The sequence below is a fragment of the Emys orbicularis genome, chromosome 3 (assembly GCF_028017835.1).
Source record: "Emys orbicularis isolate rEmyOrb1 chromosome 3, rEmyOrb1.hap1, whole genome shotgun sequence".
In the NCBI taxonomy this organism is placed as follows: domain Eukaryota; kingdom Metazoa; phylum Chordata; order Testudines; family Emydidae; genus Emys; species Emys orbicularis.
The window spans coordinates 118,234,825-118,253,498 of NC_088685.1; the positions used below are offsets into that span (position 1 = coordinate 118,234,825).

General features: G+C 41.4%; 1 protein-coding gene across 1 annotated transcript in view; it reads right to left on the bottom strand.

The window, feature by feature from the left end:
• LOC135876245 (nesprin-1-like) overlaps window positions 1–18,427 on the bottom strand; it is a 112,627-nt gene extending 94,200 nt beyond the window's left edge. The window contains exons 1-2 of the mRNA XM_065401442.1: window positions 18,349–18,427; window positions 15,097–15,158 (exon numbers count right to left, since the gene is read on the bottom strand). Coding sequence (XP_065257514.1) covers window positions 15,097–15,158; window positions 18,349–18,427 — 141 coding nt within the window. The remainder of the gene's footprint in view (window positions 1–15,096; window positions 15,159–18,348) is intronic.
• Window positions 18,428–18,674: the final 247 nt, after the last annotated feature.

Here is an 18,674-nt window from a genome sequence, read left to right on the forward strand (position 1 = left end):
GTAGATAGGTGTGCTGGAGCCAGATTTTTCTCAGGGTGGTACCGCAATCCTTGTAGTGGCAATAGTGCGCTTCCCTGGTTGGCTTGGTTCAGGTGCCAAGGGAGTTGGCATTGGGGCTGTTGAGGTAGATGGTGTCAAGGTGGTGCCAAACTTTTTCCCAAAGTCATGGATTTTGGTGCCAGGTGTTTTGTGCCATCAAGTGGGAACCAGCACAAGACTGAGTTTCAGCAGGAACCATTCTAGGCTGCAAAGTCCCAGATGATGTTCAGCGCCAGGGGAGGTTTTCTTCTCAGAGGAAGCCTTGTTCACCAATCTACCTCTGGGGCTTCTGGCTCCCTGCAGCTTGTCAGAGGATGACTCTGTTATCATGGCCATGGTTCTAGTCGAGGCTATCAACAGCAAAAAGCCTGGCACTTACGCTCTTGGGCTCTGAAGGTCCCTGAACTGGGGGCGGGAGGAGGAGTGTCATCTAGCAAGCCCAAGTTGGAAGTGGGTCTCATAAATTTAGTCATCAGGAAGACCTGAAGGTGGGCCTTCAAGTGCTTCCTAACATAGGAGCTGAAGGACTTACAAATTGCACATTTATTGGGAAAGTGTGATTCTCCCAAACAACAGAGGAACTCTGAGTGTCCATCTGAGGTTAGGATAATTCCTTCACATGAGGGGTAATGTTTGAATCTGGGAGAACCAGACGACGCCATACCAGCGACAGATAAATCTCTAAGACTAAAAGCAACTGAACAACTATAATTACTGGTTAATTATGAACTAAACTGCAAAAGTAATAAGCTATCAACTATAATAGAATGGCTGGCAGTATCTCAGATGGTCAGGGTTCCATCTCTAAGCCATGAGGAAGCGAAAGGAACTAAATGGTAGCTGGCAAGCCGCACTCTTATATGATCTCGCTACAGAGCATGAGGACTGAAAGAGTGCATGAGTGCCCTACGGGTACTGTTGGCCAAAAAGACTCCGACTTCTGGCTCATGAGACACATGCACACTGTCACTGGAATGTGCATAAGGACAAACACTCAGAGGAAAGCTGACATTTCCTGACTGGTTAAGCCTGTGTCTAGTTTATTGCCTTTTCTACAGCTTTGAAATTACTATTTTCAATCACCTTCTGCCAATGATAACACTAGCAGAAAAAGATAGGTCTTTTGTTTATTCTGACAGTGAACATCATTATTTCCTCTTCTTTAATCACTCCAGGCTTATCTAAAAATTCAGGACAGACACTGAAATGGAAAAATCTTGAGTAACTGCTGTCCAGAACTGCTGTACTAAATCAGTGTTGCAAATATTTCAATTTAACTTTGCAGTGCTGTTAAACTCAGGCCTCAGATAAATTCATCCAAATCAGGAACAGGCAGCTTTCTCAAATTATTTCAGATTTATTTTTACGCCTGCTCTTGACAGAGATAAATAACCTAACTCCAAAAGCTTTGGAGTACATTCAAACAATCTGATTTTAAGGCCCAAGCCCCAATCCTGTGCAATCATGCATATGCCTAACTTTATGAATATGAGTAGTTCCACTGTCTTCGTGGGTTTTCTCATGCACAAAGTTAAGCAGGTAAGTCTTCACAGAATTGTAGCCTTAAATTTGAAATTATCTCAAGCTTTTTAGTTAGTAACTTTTGACTGACTGGAGATTTTAAATATGCATTGGATACTGAAAGTATTTTCAGCATATTTTTTATCTATTTTTTATCTATTGTGAGTGTTTCAGTGATGTTCATCCTGAGCTAGAATCAAATAAGTAAACTAGAGGTAAAGCGATTCCATATCTCATTAACAATCCATGGAGATATCCATTCCCCTTTTTACTTTTATTTATAACTTTGTATAAACCTAAATTCTATAAGTTTAAAGATACATTCATTCACTTATGATTTCATAACTAAAAATAAACCTAACCTTACCTTGATCAACTGTTACATTACACAAAGCAAACAAAAAACCTTACATTTCATGGAGATTTATTAAGGTCTCACATACCACTCATATTCAATCCTCACTTACCAAGGTGATAGACCTGCTATAGATTAGACACACTTGATAAAATAAGATTAGATTAAACCACACTAAAATAAGATTAGATTAGACAAACAGAGTAGATTACATTTCAGTGGGAGCTTGTGTTCAAAATAACAGTTGCCAACATTTAAAGACAAATCCTTGGACCAGTCTGCGAATGGTACACCTGACAGAAGGACAGAACAGATTTGATGCTCAACAGGCATGGCAGAAGGTGGCTTGCTGGGTTAGGGGAGCAGAAAGGATTCAGTAAATTAGGGAGGCAGGAAGGGGGATGCAGATCTGCCCAGCTACAGTAGTATTGTAGGAAAAGGTTCACTAAACTACAGGCTAAGAGCTGAAGGATCTAATTCTTGCTTTTCTACTGAAGCTTTTAATATTTCCATTCACTTCACACCCTTTATTGACTAAGGCTGCATAACCCAGACTAAGGAAAGGCAACTATCATTTACCCATTTTACAGACAAGGAAACTGAGAGGTTGCACAGAGTCACTGCAGGTAGAGCTGGGAACCTATGTCTCATCCACTTTGCTACACTGACTTTCAGAAGAAATAGGTCAAATAGCTTGTATAACCCATGCTAATACTCTTAGTGACTATTTGCCCCTCCCTGATGGCTAGACCATATGTAGAGGTTTATGAGTCTGGTACTGCCTACATACTAATAGAATGATCCTGTAGTTCAAGGCCTGTGCTCAGATATCCCAGAGTTCAAACTCAGCAGAAGACCCAAGTAGGGAATATATTACACTTAGCGATACTGTCTGCAACCATGAAACTATACTCTATTCTCAGAGTCAGGAAATGAACCCCAGAATCCTGATACCCAACTTTCTAGTGCTGTTTCACAAATGTAATCCAGTGGTTATACTCTGGACAATCCTCACAGATGTTAACAGCATGATTTCCTTGACCAGTTACTCCTATAGCTGAAGAACAACAACATATATGTTAGCACTGGTCCCTGGACGATCTCATTTGTGCTCCCATCTACTTCTCTTACTCTAATGTCCTGACCACACACCAAGTGGCAGGACCTGCTGCCTTCATCTGAGGGTGAGGATCCTTCATGGATCACTGTATATTCCACTGTGGTTCTACAACCTACCAAAGACATTAGTTGTTGGCTCCTTCATGGTGTTGTGAGCATGGGCATATTGCTGGCACAGTTCAGATTCCTCTGACACTTACAACTTCTGAAATGAGATGGAGACCCTGGCACGTACCTATGTCCAGTGTGCCAGGCTACATCCTTCATCCAGCTTGATTACAACCTACTCCTTAGCTTTAGGCTGCATTTCTCCACGCACCTTCTTATTTTTTGTTTCCCACAGCCCCACTAAATCCAGAGACCTTCTTGTAAACTGCCACCTGGCATTGCCCAAAATTGTCATTCACAAGTGCAGGAGGAGGAATCTTGACCACAGAGAAGCTCTCTGTGACCATTTTCCTTGGCCTCACACATGCACCCAGGCACAGTTCCTCTCAGCAGCATCTAAATGACTCCCTCAGTATGGAACAGTGGGCACTGCCTGCGTTTCTCTGCTCAGTGTCCCCTCTGGCACTCTTTTACTGAATTTTTGGCCTTAATTCTGGTTTGAGTTTTGCCCCATAATTAGTTGATGCCAGGTCCTTTATTTGGTCCCTCTCCTTCACTGAGGGAAACATGGGTGTCTGTGTGGGAAGGCCCCTTTGGATAAATACTCAGAATAAAAAACTGTGACCCTTCACAGTAAGGGACAGGATGAAATAAAAATCTGCTTGTCCTATCACCCCTATACTGTTTTTGCCAGTCATAGCATCATCTCTGTCTTCCCCCTCTCCAACTGAGCTTTTATTCCCCTATTGCCCTACTGTCTCCCACCCCACCCACAGACTCTCATTCACACAATCCTTCAGCTCACTGCTACTCACACCCTCATCCACCCATTTCCTTCACTCTCCTCTACTCATACCTATTATCCCAAACCCATTCACTCACATTCAACCCTGCCAACCTAACTTCCAGCTCAAAATCCCACCCCCCAACAGCTCCTGTTGGCTCCCTCCAAGCCAACCAGCTCCTTCACAGAAACCCCTTCACACACAAACCACTCCCTTGGCCTAACACCCCTTCCTACACAATCTCCAGAGCTCTGAAATCACACTCCAGTTCTAAAATGACACTTCTTTTCCCCTCATCCAACATCTTCAGAACACCTTCCACTCCACACTCAAAAAACTCCTCCTCATGCTCTTAGCCCTTCCCTGCTAAACTCAACCCACCCATCCCAAGAGAAAAATGTCTACCCAGCCTCAGAATCTTCCCCTCCCCTCCTATCTGAAACCCCAGACACAGAAATACCCCCTTACCTCAGAAACTCCATCAATCCCACTTAATCCTGGAGCTCAGAAACTCCCCGACTCAAAGCTGGGCCTGTAGAAACTGGAGCAGGAAGTATGTGCAGAGAGTCCCCTTACCTAGCCTGTGAAGTTCTAAGATAAAGTAGCCATGCTGAGGCTCTGTACCTGCAGCCTATCTGCTATAGAGACTTCAGGTGGAGTTGGAACAGTTCCAGCCCTACCAGGTGACCCTCAATAGCAGCCCAATGCAGTGCAGCCAGTGGAACCTTAAGGGGAGACCCTAGTGCAAGCAGGTGGTTCTGCACACTGCAGTAGAGCAGCCATTCTATAGCTACTACAGCGTCTACAGACAGCTAGGACATTAGTAGTGGAGCTTAGCACCACCAACCCCTCAGGACTAGCCATCCCTGCTACATTTATAATGTATTATGCTTCAAATGATGTGATCCCCAGTCAAATAATATTCTCAAAAATTAGAAGTTTTGTCTGAGTAAAGATGAAAGGCACTATCCCCCAGCTTCATTAAACAGTCCAGAGAGAACTGAAACTTAAAGAGGAAGAACTAGGACACAAAGTACCCTAAGCCTGCAACAGAGACACAATGAGCCACTATGCTCCCCATTCTTGCAAGCCCTTGGACCCACCTCTGCACCTACTCTGCATGACTGAGGCCCTGCCTGTTTTCAAAGGTAGAACCAGAGGTGGGTAAGAGAGCAGCCACTCTCCGTATCTTGCTCTCCTTGGGATTCCATTACTTTCGATGTGGAAAATGCACTAGGATTAATGCTGCTAAAATCAAACTTCTACAGTGACTGGTTTGTGATTTCTACAACACAGACACACAGGGACATTCAACACTTACCATTTTGGGAAACACACTATCAATGGGGAGAGGAATGAGTACCAATAGCGTGGCATGGTGAGGCAGGCCCTCTGCATAGAGGTTCTATGATGTCTGCAGGAATGACTCCTGAATTCCCCATCATCCTATGCAGTTTGGAAACACGCCACAGAGCTGGCAACCCTTCTCACAAGGGGAAAGAATTTCTCCAGATATCCATGGCTTCAAAGTCACAGATATTTTAACTCATTTTTCTCCTCCCATGGGTTTTTCCATGGGAGAATGACATGGAGCCTTGATTAAAGACTTCAGGTTTTTCTCAAAACATGCATGTATAAATTTGGAATTTAGCTAAATACACACACATAACTTAACTTGTTAAAGCTAATTGTACCCATGGGCCTCCAGACCTCACATCTATGACTGAAAGAAACTCAGATTTGTCTTTCTTAATTATCTTTCTCTGCAAGCTGTTTGCTCTCTTCTCTTCCACTCTTCATGGTACAAAGGAACAATAGGCCATATCCTGTGGTCCATACTCAATTTTCATTCAGTCCTTTCTCAGGCAAGATTTTCACTGAAACAAGAGATCCACAATCCAACGGTTGGAAGTTAAAGCTAGACAAATTCAAACTGGAAATAAAGTATACCGTTTTAACCACTGGAACAATTTACCAAGGGTCGTGGTGTATTTTCCATCACTGACAATTTTTAAATCAAGATTGGATGTTTTTGTAAAAGATACGCTATAGGAATTATTTTGGGGGAGTTCTATGGCCTATGTTCTACAGGAGGTCAAACTAGATGATCACAATGGTCCCTTCTGGCTTTGGAATCTATGAAAGGGACTGAGTAAAAACTATGCAAGAAGCTCAAGATTGGGCCCAACATTCAAAACAAAATGTATTTTTTAAAACTGTTCGAGCACAATCTGTTAGTGGGCACATTTTCTAGCAAATCCAGGATTCCTCAGAGACAGGGTATGAAAATCTTATATGCCATGCACTTATACTTCATTACTTGGGTGGGTGTCATAAGAAAACAGGGGCAGAAGGGTAAGAATTATATGACTAAAGAATGGAATCTAGGTCCTTTGAGAATTTTCCTAGTTCACTCAGATTCATGGCAATCACCAGGTGTCTACTGACTGACCAATCTTCCCCGAGCCTGAGAATAATTGCTTTGCCCTGAATATGTATCCAACATGAGAGGTAGAACAAGTTCTTTACTATAATAGAAGAAAGGAGCAGCAAAGGAGAAATCTGATAAAAAGAGATTATCTTCACTAAAAACTGAAAATCTTTCCAAGGCCCTCACTCAATTACAGATTTTAATTCTTTTCCAAAAGATGGTATGATAACCATTAAAACAGAGGTCATTGGGAAATCCTAGGAAGTGTGAACATTAAGATCTAAATTCTACCCATGGCTTCCAGTAAAGTCAATGGAACACATGCTCATTAGGGTAGGATAGCAGCAGAGAAAATGGGATGGAATATTTACAATAAAGTGCTAACAATGATTTTTTTTCACAAGTTAGTGTTAATTTTGAAATCTGCAAAACAAGGGCCGAACTCAAAGGAGTTCCTCTGGATTGGTAACTGAGGCAGAATTTGGCCCACAAAAAAAAAAATCAGTGTAAGGGCAAGAAAAAATAGGATAAGTAATTAAAATAACTAACTTTAAAAATTAAATTAAAAATGACAGGTAGGGAATTTTGTATCAATGTTTAACGCTTCTGGGTCATTCTCATGCTATGCGTACAACACTTGCAGAGCCTGATTCTCTTCTCAGACCTGTTTTACACAGGTATAACTTCATAGATTCTAAGGCCAGAAGGGACCTCTGTGATTATCTCATCTGACCTCCTGCATAAAATAGGACTTCTCTGAATTAATTCCTTTTTGAATTAGAGCACATCTTTTAGAAAAACATCCAATCTTGATTTAAAAATTACTAGTGATGGAGAATCTACCACAACTCTTGGTTAATTACCCTCACTGTTATTTTTTTTAATTATTATTATTTCCAGTCTGGATTTGTCTAGCCTCAACTTCCAGCTATAGGATCTTGTTATAACTTTGATATCTTTATCAAATATTTGTTCCCCATGTAGGTACTTACAGCCTGTGATCATATCACCCCTTAACCTTCTTTGTTAAGCTAAATAGACTGAGCTCCCGGAGTCTGTCATTACAAGGCATGTTTTCCAATCCTTATCATTCTCAAGGTTGTTCTCTGAACCCTCTCCAATTTATGAACAGCCTTTTTGAACTGTGGACACCAGAACTGGAAACAACATTCCAGTAGAGGTCACAATAGTGCCAAATACAGAGAAAACATAACCTCTGCACTACCACTGGAGATTTCCCTGTTTATATATCCACGGATCACAGTGATTCTTTTGGCTACAGTGTCACATTAGGAACTCATGTTTAGCTGATTATCCACCATGACCCCCAAATCTTTTTCAGAGTCACTGCTTCCCAAGATAGAGTCTCCCCCCACCCCATCATATGACCTACATTCTTTGTTCCTAGATGTGTACATTTACATTTGGCTGTATTAAAACACATACTATTTGCTTATGCCCAGCTCACCAACTATATAGACTTCAGTGGATTTAGTCCTAATTTATACTGCTGAGCGAGGAGGAATAGTCTAATAAACTGTAAAGCTATAAATTTAGGACAGTAGAGAGGGCTAGATTCTCAACTGAGGTAAACTGGCATGCCTTCTGGCCCAAAATTCCTAATTCCAATCATGCACTCTGCACCACTGCCCTTATTACTGAACGAGAGAATCACTGAGCAGAGGGTGTCAGCTAGATCAGTACAGAACAAAGTCCTGCTCAATTAATAATGCAGTACTGCTATAGGCCACTTTCCGATTCTGGGCAAAATATAGGTGCAAATACTCTAGAAGGTGAAATGATATAAACATGAAAAATGAGAGAAAACCCATTGTAACATTAAAAAACCTTTAAATGTGTATACCCTATTATTAACTGGTGAATATTCCTGTTTATACCCATGTAGCAGATGGTGATATAAATACTGGCTTCTGGAAGCACACGCATACATACTTGACCAAAATGATGTAAAGACAAGCAATGCTACAGAGACAAATTCTGCTCTCAGATGCACACACACAGGGCTGCTGTTGAAGTTAAATCCAATTTTTACTTCAATGGAAGCCTCATGTGCATATCCAAGGGCAGGATCTGGCCACAAGTATCTTCTTTGAGGACACCATATTCTAACTCTCCTCTCCAAGGAGAAATTAAAAAGGAACCAAGTATCAGAGTGGTAGCTGTGTTAATCTGTATCCACAAAAACAACGAGGAGTCCGGTGGCACCTTAAGGACTAAAAGATTTATTTGGGCATAAGCTTTCATGGGTAAAAAACCCACTTCTTCAGCCTCCATGAATCTGAAGAAGTGGTTTTTTTTACCCACGAAAGTTTATGCCCAAATAAATCTGTTAGTCTTTAAGGTGCCACCGGACTCCTGGTTGTTTTTATTAAAAAGGAACTAGCCCTAAGCAACTTTTCTGGATCAGTTAAAAAACCCAGGATACAAGGCAGAAATCAGTTATGGTGAAACTTTGTAGTACACATCCAAAAAAAGGCAGAAGACATCAATCTAATGTATCATGAAAATGCTAAGCAGGCATTTATTGAGAGCAACAGGAGGCAAACCAAGTAATCTTACAGCAACACTACAGGACCAGTCACTGAACATAGCAATGGTAAATCACACATCCCTGAACCAGCCTCACCCCATGCGGCATTCACTCCAAGAGTGGTCAGGAAGTGATACCGCTTCCATGTTTTTAAATTATGGTGGATGCTCCCAAGGATGCTCACAAGTGGAGCAGAAGCAGCACATCACATACTTGGCCTGGCCATACCGCCTTCTGGCAATGCTTTTTGGTGTTTTTCCTGTACATGAATTTTGCATCATTTTCAGTCTTTTTTAAGGTTTTGGGGAGGGAGGAGTTGTCTAAAATCCTTCTCTTCATCCCTCTCTCTCTGTTGTCACCTTCTTCTCCCCTCTCCCTACCAATGAAATATGAAATTTGGGGTGTTGTGTCCCTTTTTTACTGCCACCATATAATTTCGGGGTTTGAAAACTTCTCTCTCTCCTGTTCTCCTTGGCCTTGCATCCACTCCATGAGAATCCAGAGGTTTCAGCTGCTGCAGTACCTCAGCAGAGAAATAAAATAGAGGGGAGAATAAAGTGGAAGTCCTCTAAGCCCAGTGCAGCCCTGAAGCACAGCTAACAATTTAGATGAGGGTAGTTTATTTTGTTGAGAAACAGGGACATGTTTCTTTGTTCACCATACAGGGATGTTTTAGTGAACGCTGCCTGCACTTATTGAGGCTCCGGGGATGGGAGGGTTTGGCCCCACCCACATCTAAAGGACCCTCCTCTCAGCCTAAAGGGAGGAACCACTGGACCTAGGCATAAACTCTGCCTGCAGCTGAGGCGGCAGAATGAAACTAGGGTGTTTTTTAGTGGAAGGGATGCTGCCCTCCAATTTACAGGCAAGCTGAAGACCTATTGTTACAGAACTATGGAACTTACCATGATCATGACTATCCAACCAGGCTTCTGGACACACCTGTTTTCAGAAGTACCTGCCTAGAAGACTGGTAATGGAATATGAAGCCTTCCATCTTTGGATCCCAAGTTTGATTCTGAGCCATGCTGATAGTGTCAGAAAGTCATTACCATGTAATGGCTGTTTGGTGAGCAATGTGGAATAAGGTGAAAATATCAGTCCAGTTCTTAGTGCCCATATCATAATAGGTATCTTGTTGCAGGTCTCATAGACTTATAGACTTTAAGGCCAGAAGAGACCATCATGATTATCTAGTCTGACCTCCTGCACACTGCAGGCTACAGAACCTCACCCAGCCACTCCTGTAATAGACCCACAACCTCTGGCTGAGTTACTAAAGTCCTCAAATCAAGCTACAGAGAATCCACCATTTAAACTAGTTTAAACCTGAAAGTGACCTATGCCACATGCTGCAGAGGAAGGTGAAAAACCCCAGGGACTCTGGCAGTCTGACCTGGGGGGAAATTCCTTCCTGACCCCAAATATGGCGATCACTTAGACCCTAAGCATGTTGGAAAAACCCACCAGCCAGACACCTGGTAACTCAGAGCCCTACCCATTTAGTGTCCCATCTCCAGCTGCTGGGGATATTTGCTATAGCAGTTACAGAGGAGCCACATGCCATTGTAAGCAGTTTCAACATACCATCCCCTCCATAAACTTATCAAGCTCAGTCTTGAAGCCAGTTAGGTTTTTTGCCCCCACTGCTACCCTTAGAAGGCTGTTCCAGAACTTCACTCCTTTGATGGTTAGAAACCTATGCCTAATTTCAAGCCTAAATTTGTTGATGGCCGGTTTATATCCATTTGTTCTTGTGTCAACACTGGCGCTTAACTTAAATAACTCCTCTCCTTCCCTGATGTTTACCCCTCTGATGTATTTAAAGGAAGCAGTCGTATCTCCCCTCAGCCTTCATTTGGTTGGGCAAAACAAAGCAAGCTCTTTGAGTCTCCTCTCAAAAGGTCGCAGCAGAGGTCACAAAATGAATTGGTATGGAGGCTGAACTACCATTTCATCCTAAAGCAAGAGCTGTTCTTTCTGGGACAGAGGACATCAGACTGTAGGGCTGCAAGTACAACATCTTTAACTGGTACTAAATTCACTTTAAACAGAAAAATTGATTTCTGCATATATTACTTGTTGAATGCAGATTATCACAAAAGTTAACATTGCTCATACCAAGATCTTTATCATATTTTCATTGTCCAGCACTTTAAAACTTGGCATTTACAGTTTTAGTAGAGCATTCAAATCTCTGTAAAAATATTTCTGTCCTAGAAATCATCTGGAACTTGTTATAAAATGTTTCTAATCAGTTATTAAATGTATTCACATGATGCCAGAATACCTAAAATGATGTGTGATTTCTTGGAAGAAAGGAAATAAAAACATTTTGTTTCACAGCATGATATTGTTGCTATTTTCTTGATAAACCTCATATCAAAATCCTGTTTACCTATGAAGAACAATCAATGTATTTTAAATTTAAGTACTTATTATAGGTCCATTATCAGGAAAGTTCCCTATCTACGACCTCAAAATAATATTGCCTCCTATGAAACCTAGTTAGAACTGGATTGTGCTTTACATGTGAGGGATATAAAAAGACAAGTATCGATCAGATGCTAAATCAAGACCTCTGAGAACTATAGTATGTCACAACAAGCAAGACAGGTTTCGGAAAGGAACAGGGTAATACGGAATGAAGCTTGCTTATTGAACAACCATCATTATAAAAAACAATTCTTAGGCAATAAATGTGATGAGTTTTATACTATTTGCACTCCAAATTTATTTACTTTGACATCTAAAAACAATATCCTTTTAAAGGCTAACTTCCCAAGTTTCAGAAAAAGATTATTAACTCAATAGAAGGCAAAATATAACATGAAATAACAAGAGGCCAGTTTCTGAAAATGAAAAGGCTAAAAACACTAAAGATGTAATCCAGGCCCCACTGAAGTAAATAGCAAAACTCTCACTGATTTCAGTGGGGCCAGGTTTCACTTTGAATTTCTTTATGAGCTTTATAGCAAGCTATATTCTCTGCCAAAGACTGTAACCTTAGAACACCGAGGTAGTTGGTTTTAATTAACGGTAAATGTAGTATTTAGCTAGTAGTGAATGTTTTAAGTATATTACATACAAAAATTATGTTAACAATGTTATGTAGGTTTAGAAGTCAAACACTTGAAAGTTAGAAAATGTCAGATTTACAGTTGCCCTTGAAACGTTAATTCTTCCTATTTGTGTGTCCATCCTCTCCACTGAATGAGGCAGGGAAAAAACAGTATGTGATCATGCAATTCAAACCGTATCCTAATGTATACAAACAAGAATGCAGAACTAAGATTGCATGGGCCAGGGGTTCTCAACCTTTTTCTTTCTGAGGCCCCCCAAACTTGCTATAAAAACTCTACGGCCCACCTGTGCCACAATAACTGCTTTTCTACATATAAAAGCCAGGGCCGGGGTTAAGGGGTAGCAAGCAGGGCAGCTGCCCAGGGCCCCATGCCACAAGGGGCACCACTAAGTTGCTCAGGGCCCCAGGCTTCAGCCCCATGCAGTGGGAATTTGGCTTTCTGCCCTGGGCCCCAGCAAGTCTAACAGTGGTCCTGTTTGGCGGACCCCCTGAAACCTGCTCGTGGCCCCTCAGGGGACCCCGGACTCCTGGTTGAGAACTCTGGCATGGACCATGTGTTTGGGCTGTGATGGTCTAGTGGAATGGGGCCTGGCTGCTCCCCATCCCCTCACTACAGCTGCTCTGGCTGTTCCCAGGATACCATGAGCAGCTTCTATGGTGGAGGCATGACCCCAATACTTTAGAATGGTCAAGATTGGCTATTATTCTGGCAGATGGCCAAAATTTAAAAGTTTATATCTTCACCAAACCTGAATGGAATTTCATGGGGAAAAAGAAAGATGTGTCTCCAGGGCTTTCCCTTGCCAAATGTCAATGGTCTACTGCAAACAACAGAAGTGTGAGAGCAGCTCAAGTAAAGTTCACAAGAATTTTTTATGTGGAAAGTGTTAGACAATCTACATATAGGAGTCTTTACTTTCTTTCCCTATATATCAAGAGTATGGGTGCATTCCAGGGGTTTAGAAATCTCATCAGCAGTTACTACAAAGTATGAAGAAGTTGACGTACACATTTTTTACACTATTCAAAGTCATGTTTGTGACTAGTGTGATAACACTTTAACACTCAATAGAATATTCAGCATATTCCTTCTGTTTTTCTGAATCTAAACTCCGTAAACTAATCCTGTTAAGGGACAGACAAACACTTATGGGCCTGTAGAAATTAGGGATGTAAAATATTAAAATATTAATGGTTAAACAGATAACCGATAAGTATTAGTCTTGCTGTTAATATATTGCAGTTAACGTTTAAAACAGATTGGTAAATCAAGTGCCTCTCGGCTCCCCCTGCTTCCAGCAGCTCCTTCTCCTCTGCTGGTACCTGGGGGAGGCGGCGGTGGTCGCTGCAGGGACATGTGCCAGGCAGGATGTCCCTGCCCTTATAGAGTCTGCTACTGGGCCCCCAAGTCCCTGCCAACTTCCACCCACTTGGCGGCGACCACCCGAGTTCTGCAACATGCTTCCCCCCACACACCTGCCGCCGCCTCTCCCATGCACCCATCCCACTCCCCACCTCTGCCCTGGCTCCCGGGACCTCACACGCAAACACCACTCATGTGCAAACAGCCTTCTCCGGTTGCAGATGGCTGAACTTGTTAACGATTAAACGGTTAACCAATATAATTTTAATTTAAATGGGTACTTTTAAAAATGGTATTTACATCCCTAATGAAAATGATCAACTGTTAGCAATGAATAATAATTAATAAGTTTGTCTCAAAAATAGAAGAATCCCAAAGAAAGAGGTGAGTTTTTCCCCCTCCAGCAAATCTTTATGGCCTGATTCATCTAAGCACTTAAGCTCATGCTGAAGTCCCCCTGAAATCCAATTGAAATAAATGTGACTTCAGCATGTGCTTAAGTGCTCTGCTTAATCAGGGCCTATGCTCTGCTATTACAGGAGGGTTGGGGAGATGAAGCTCATTCCTACTCCAAATCCTGAGCACTCAGAACCAGGATGGTTTAAAAATGCCCTTGCTCTTGCAGCTGAATTCTGCAAAGCCAAGTCAATTCATTTCATATGGGGGTATTTCTTATTTTTTCCTCTATAATGCAAGTAAGCTTTGTTGATCCATTAAAGTAACGCAGTAGGCCATATCAGATGGATGTATTTGATTATCTAGAATATATAGAATTGAATATACCCTTCAGCCTGGACATTTTTGAGAATGTATTAACCAGTGCATTCTATAGAGTAAAACATCTCTCCAGGCTTTTAGATACATGACTTAGAAAATATGACCTTCAAAATGCACTGCCTGTATTTAAATATTGTAATTTACCGATTTAATTGATAATCACAGGTAGAGCTGTGTCCTGGAGCAGGGTCCTAGAGCCCAGGCTCCAGCCCGAGCCAGGAAGTCTATTCAGCAATGAAACAGCCCTGCAGCCTGAGTCTGAGTCTGCTGGCACAGGCCAGCCGCAGATTTTTCTTTGCTGTGTAGACATACCCTATGAGACTGAGCACCTAAGGAGCAGCTGGGTCAAGCTTTATCCTACTATACTTTGAGTGATAGTATCAACACTGCTCAGCTTGCATAATGTCCTGTTTTGTACAAGGCAGTCACACATTACTTCCTACTGACTGTAGTAGCAGCTGCTGTGCTACCCTTTTTTCCCAGGCAAGGGGTTTTGGCAGGAGCGCCGCCAGCTTTTTTGCCACCCTAGGCGGCGGAAGGTCCCGCCCCCGAAATGCCGCACCCGACAGAGGCGGCGGAAGGTCCCGCCCCCGAAATACCGACGACGACCGGGACGGCCGAAGATCTGGCCGCCGCGGTCGCCGCCCCCCAAATGTTAGTGCCCTAGGCGACCGCCTAGGTCTCCTAATGGGTTGCGCCAGCCCTTGGTTTTGGCCAGTGAAGCTGAGCAGTTGTGATTCTACTGGCCATCCCACAGCCCCCAAAACCATTGTCATCTTGAAACAGATTAAACCTCTATAACATACAAGTAATGTGGATCCCGTTTTGAGGGGTCTCTGCAACCTACTTCTATCCCGATCAGCAGAACTGCAGAGGTTCCATTGCCTTACACCCTCCAGTGCCTAGTTATCTGCAGAGCAGGATTTGAGTTAAAAAAAAGATCTTTCCAAGATGTTTATTACCTTGGCCAAATGAGTGTTGATCCATTTTGTGAAAGTCCTCTTTTGCACTGCCTCTTGCTCATCTGGAAAAAAAATGGAACCCATGTGATTAGACATTGCTAAAGCTCACAAGGGAGTTACATGATGTGGGGAACAATATTCATTACATATCATGCAACAGCTCCACAAATGTCACCTTTTCTTGTAAATCTGTTAATTTTGCCTGTAATTCCCCTGTAACAAAAAATTGTATATTCTCCCAGTAATGTCCTGACAGTTGTTTATTAGCAGTGCTTCACAACAATGTTTAAGTATTATACTTTCTTTGTGTTTTGAGAGATAGTACAAATGGAAGTGCCTAAGTTAGACTCCTAAATCTGTGTTTAGGCACTGAAAAAAGTGGCCTGGTTTTTCAAGGTGCTGAACACTCACAACCTCCACTGCATTCTGCATCTCTAAAAATCAGGCCACTTTTATTTAGGTGACCAACTATGGATTTAGAAGCCTAACTTTTTGGGACACTGCCAATATCTGACCAGTTTACAATGCACCCTAGCAAGCAGGAGCTGCTGGCATATCCAGTTTCTACAGCACTCTTGCTCCTTGCACTGGCTTAAGGGGCATGTCTGGCATTACAATGAGCTCTGCCAACTCTCAGCTGGTCCCTTGCAGGTTGCTGATAGCTGATACAGGTGAAAACAGTTTCTGAACTAACTGTTCTAACCTATGCTGTGGTTACAGCTGTAAAAAGCAGAGACTCAGAGAGTCATAACTGGCTCCCTGAAGGTCTACCCCTTCTCTTGTGGTGAGTGAATTTTGACACAGGAAATAATTTTACACCACTGGGGTCAAATGCATAAAGTTATTTTTTTTAAAGAACTACCTGTTTCACCAATAATGTGATTTTTTTATCACCACTGAATAGTTTTGAACATTGCTCTTCTCCTACACTACAGAAAATCCAATGCTAGCTGAAGTTCTTTCTTTCTTTCAATAAGGATGCACTGTGGTTCACTAGATGACACACACAGCCATGAAACCTGGATTCTATTCCTGCCTCTGCTACTGACTTGTGGTGTCACCTTGATAAAGTCATGTGAGCTCTCTTGATCTGTAAAAATGGTAGGAAATCATGTTTAATCATCTTTCTAATGTGCTTTGAGATTGAGAGATGAAAAGTGTTAAATAACATTATTAATAAAATGCCCCCTCATTTCCATTTTCATTGTGGTCATACTACCAAGTACTCTGACAATACTATCACTACCCCTACCTTCCCACTACCACTGCCTTTCTAACTCTGGAATGTGTTACAGCAATGTTATAAAGTAGAAACTTATAACTTTACATACAATGTTGATACACATATTTTATCAGGACAATAATGATGAACAGATTATGAGTTTTCAAATGATACACCACAAGGCATACTTTGTACAAAATTTAGCATAATCTTGTCAAAGTGGTGAGTAATAGTATAGACTGTCACAGTATGAAGGGTTTTTTTTTACAAATAGCAGGGCAGATATTTTAAATGGTTAGCATATACACAAGGAAGGACAGTAAAAGAGGGGAAAATACATTGATGAAATGGCATTACATATACTAGTGAGATGAATTCACCATGAATAAAAGTGGTGAACTTTTTTATAATTATAGTATTTATCCTCTACTGTACATTTCAGGAGCTATGAACTGGACCGGCGGAAATAATCTGAAACTTGCAAATTACTTTTGCAGTCTTAATTTTGTTAATCTTCGCTATGGATGGTGAGTCTGATCCAGTTTTCCCTTGTTAAGTTCATTCAGCTTTTAGAGACTCTATTGGTTCCACTGGTATTTCCTTTTATATAGGTATAAGGAATATCATCCAAACTGGTAGGGGATCTCTCAAAATTGAATGAATTTTTAAAGTGCAACAACTGCAGCTGCCCTGACACAGAGTTGCAGTTATAAAGTTATATATAATTTGTAAATCTGTACATCTTAGAAAAAGGAATATTGTCGTTCAATAGTAAAATTGTTACCATAAAATATTTCAAATCTAACTGACCATAACACATATAAAAATGATCCTAGATGAAAACAAAATAAATAGTTTTTAGTTACGTGTGCAACAAGACTATATTCAGGAGTGTTTCTTTTGGTAACCAATGTAAATAGGGTATTTCACGTGTGATGTGCAGTAAGTCATAAAGGCCAAATTTGGAATCGATGAGCATTTGCTCATGTTAGCCTCATTAATTTTAGTGGAACTACTTGCAGAGAAAAGTACACTTCAACCTGATTAGGAATTGGGACTGAGACACAGAGGCTATGTCTACACAAGGATAAAAACCCCATGACTGACCCAGGTCAGCTTACTCGGGATCGTGGGTCTTGGGCTGTGTAGATGTGCAGGCTCAGGCTGGAGCCTGAGCTCTGGGCTGGAGGGTGGAGGATCCCAGAGCTCGGACTCCAGCCCAACCATCAGCACAGAGATTTTTAGCTGCACAGCCCAAGCCCAGCAAGCCCAAGCCAGCTGTGGCCCGCCCAAGGGTCTTTAAGAGCAAAATTAATCCCTGATTGCTATTTCATTTACACCCCTGTTTATTAGGAGTAACTCCATTTAAATCAATAGTATGTCAGACCAGAGATGAGAATTGGGCAATTCGAATTCAACTTTCAGATCAAAGAAATAAAACAAAAGGGAAAAATAATCAATTCTGGCCTGCTCATGAAATCTTGGAAAACTCCCTAGGCAGAACACCCACAGGGTTTATTGACTGCCCTTCTGACAACATACTGAAAATCAGGTGAAAATCAGGCTAAACTCCTAGCTACTAGTAGCTGACCTATGGCAGGCATAGTCCGTTCAGATCAGCAGATAAGAGAAATATTCTTTAATGTGACCAATCCCAAAGCAAAATCTGTTGATTCATATACCTTACAATCTGTAAAATAACTATTTTCAATAGTCTCCTACTTTTTAGTACTTATTCTTTAAAAGTGTAAAATAAATAGACTGAATTACACCATTTAGAGATCCAAGATACAAGTAAAATAGAAAAGTAGTTTGATTTTTACAAATACCATGGGAATTTAGCATGTACTTTTTACAATTTCCATGGAGAGGAGGGCAGTTCTTTCCATTGTTAAGATAATTTGAATTCTCCTTAGATTTCACGTTTCTCCAAGATCACAAGACACAAACACTTTACAATTTTTACACCCTGTATGCCATTGCTTACCCCACTTGCAAGGGGTGTCAGTGCTTCAAATTGCACCACTTACCCAGCTGGTATTGAAAGAATCCGGTCACCAAATTTAACGACGTAACCTTTTTGCCACTAGCATCTTTGTAACGAGCCATTGCTGCTGTTGCTGCTGCTGCTACTTTTGCGTCTTATATAGTAAGCCTCGTTTATTTAGACTTGAGCTAAGAGGTAATTTTTCAGGAAAGATCATATTATTTCCTTTACCAAAAATGCATGCCTCTTGCATAAATCCCTCTACCATTTCCCATTTAAAGTGGGATCACATTAATGCAGGTTTTTTATAGCATCTTTCACATATTTTTTCATACTACCCGACAAAGCCAGCTGTGTTCTGAGTAACAA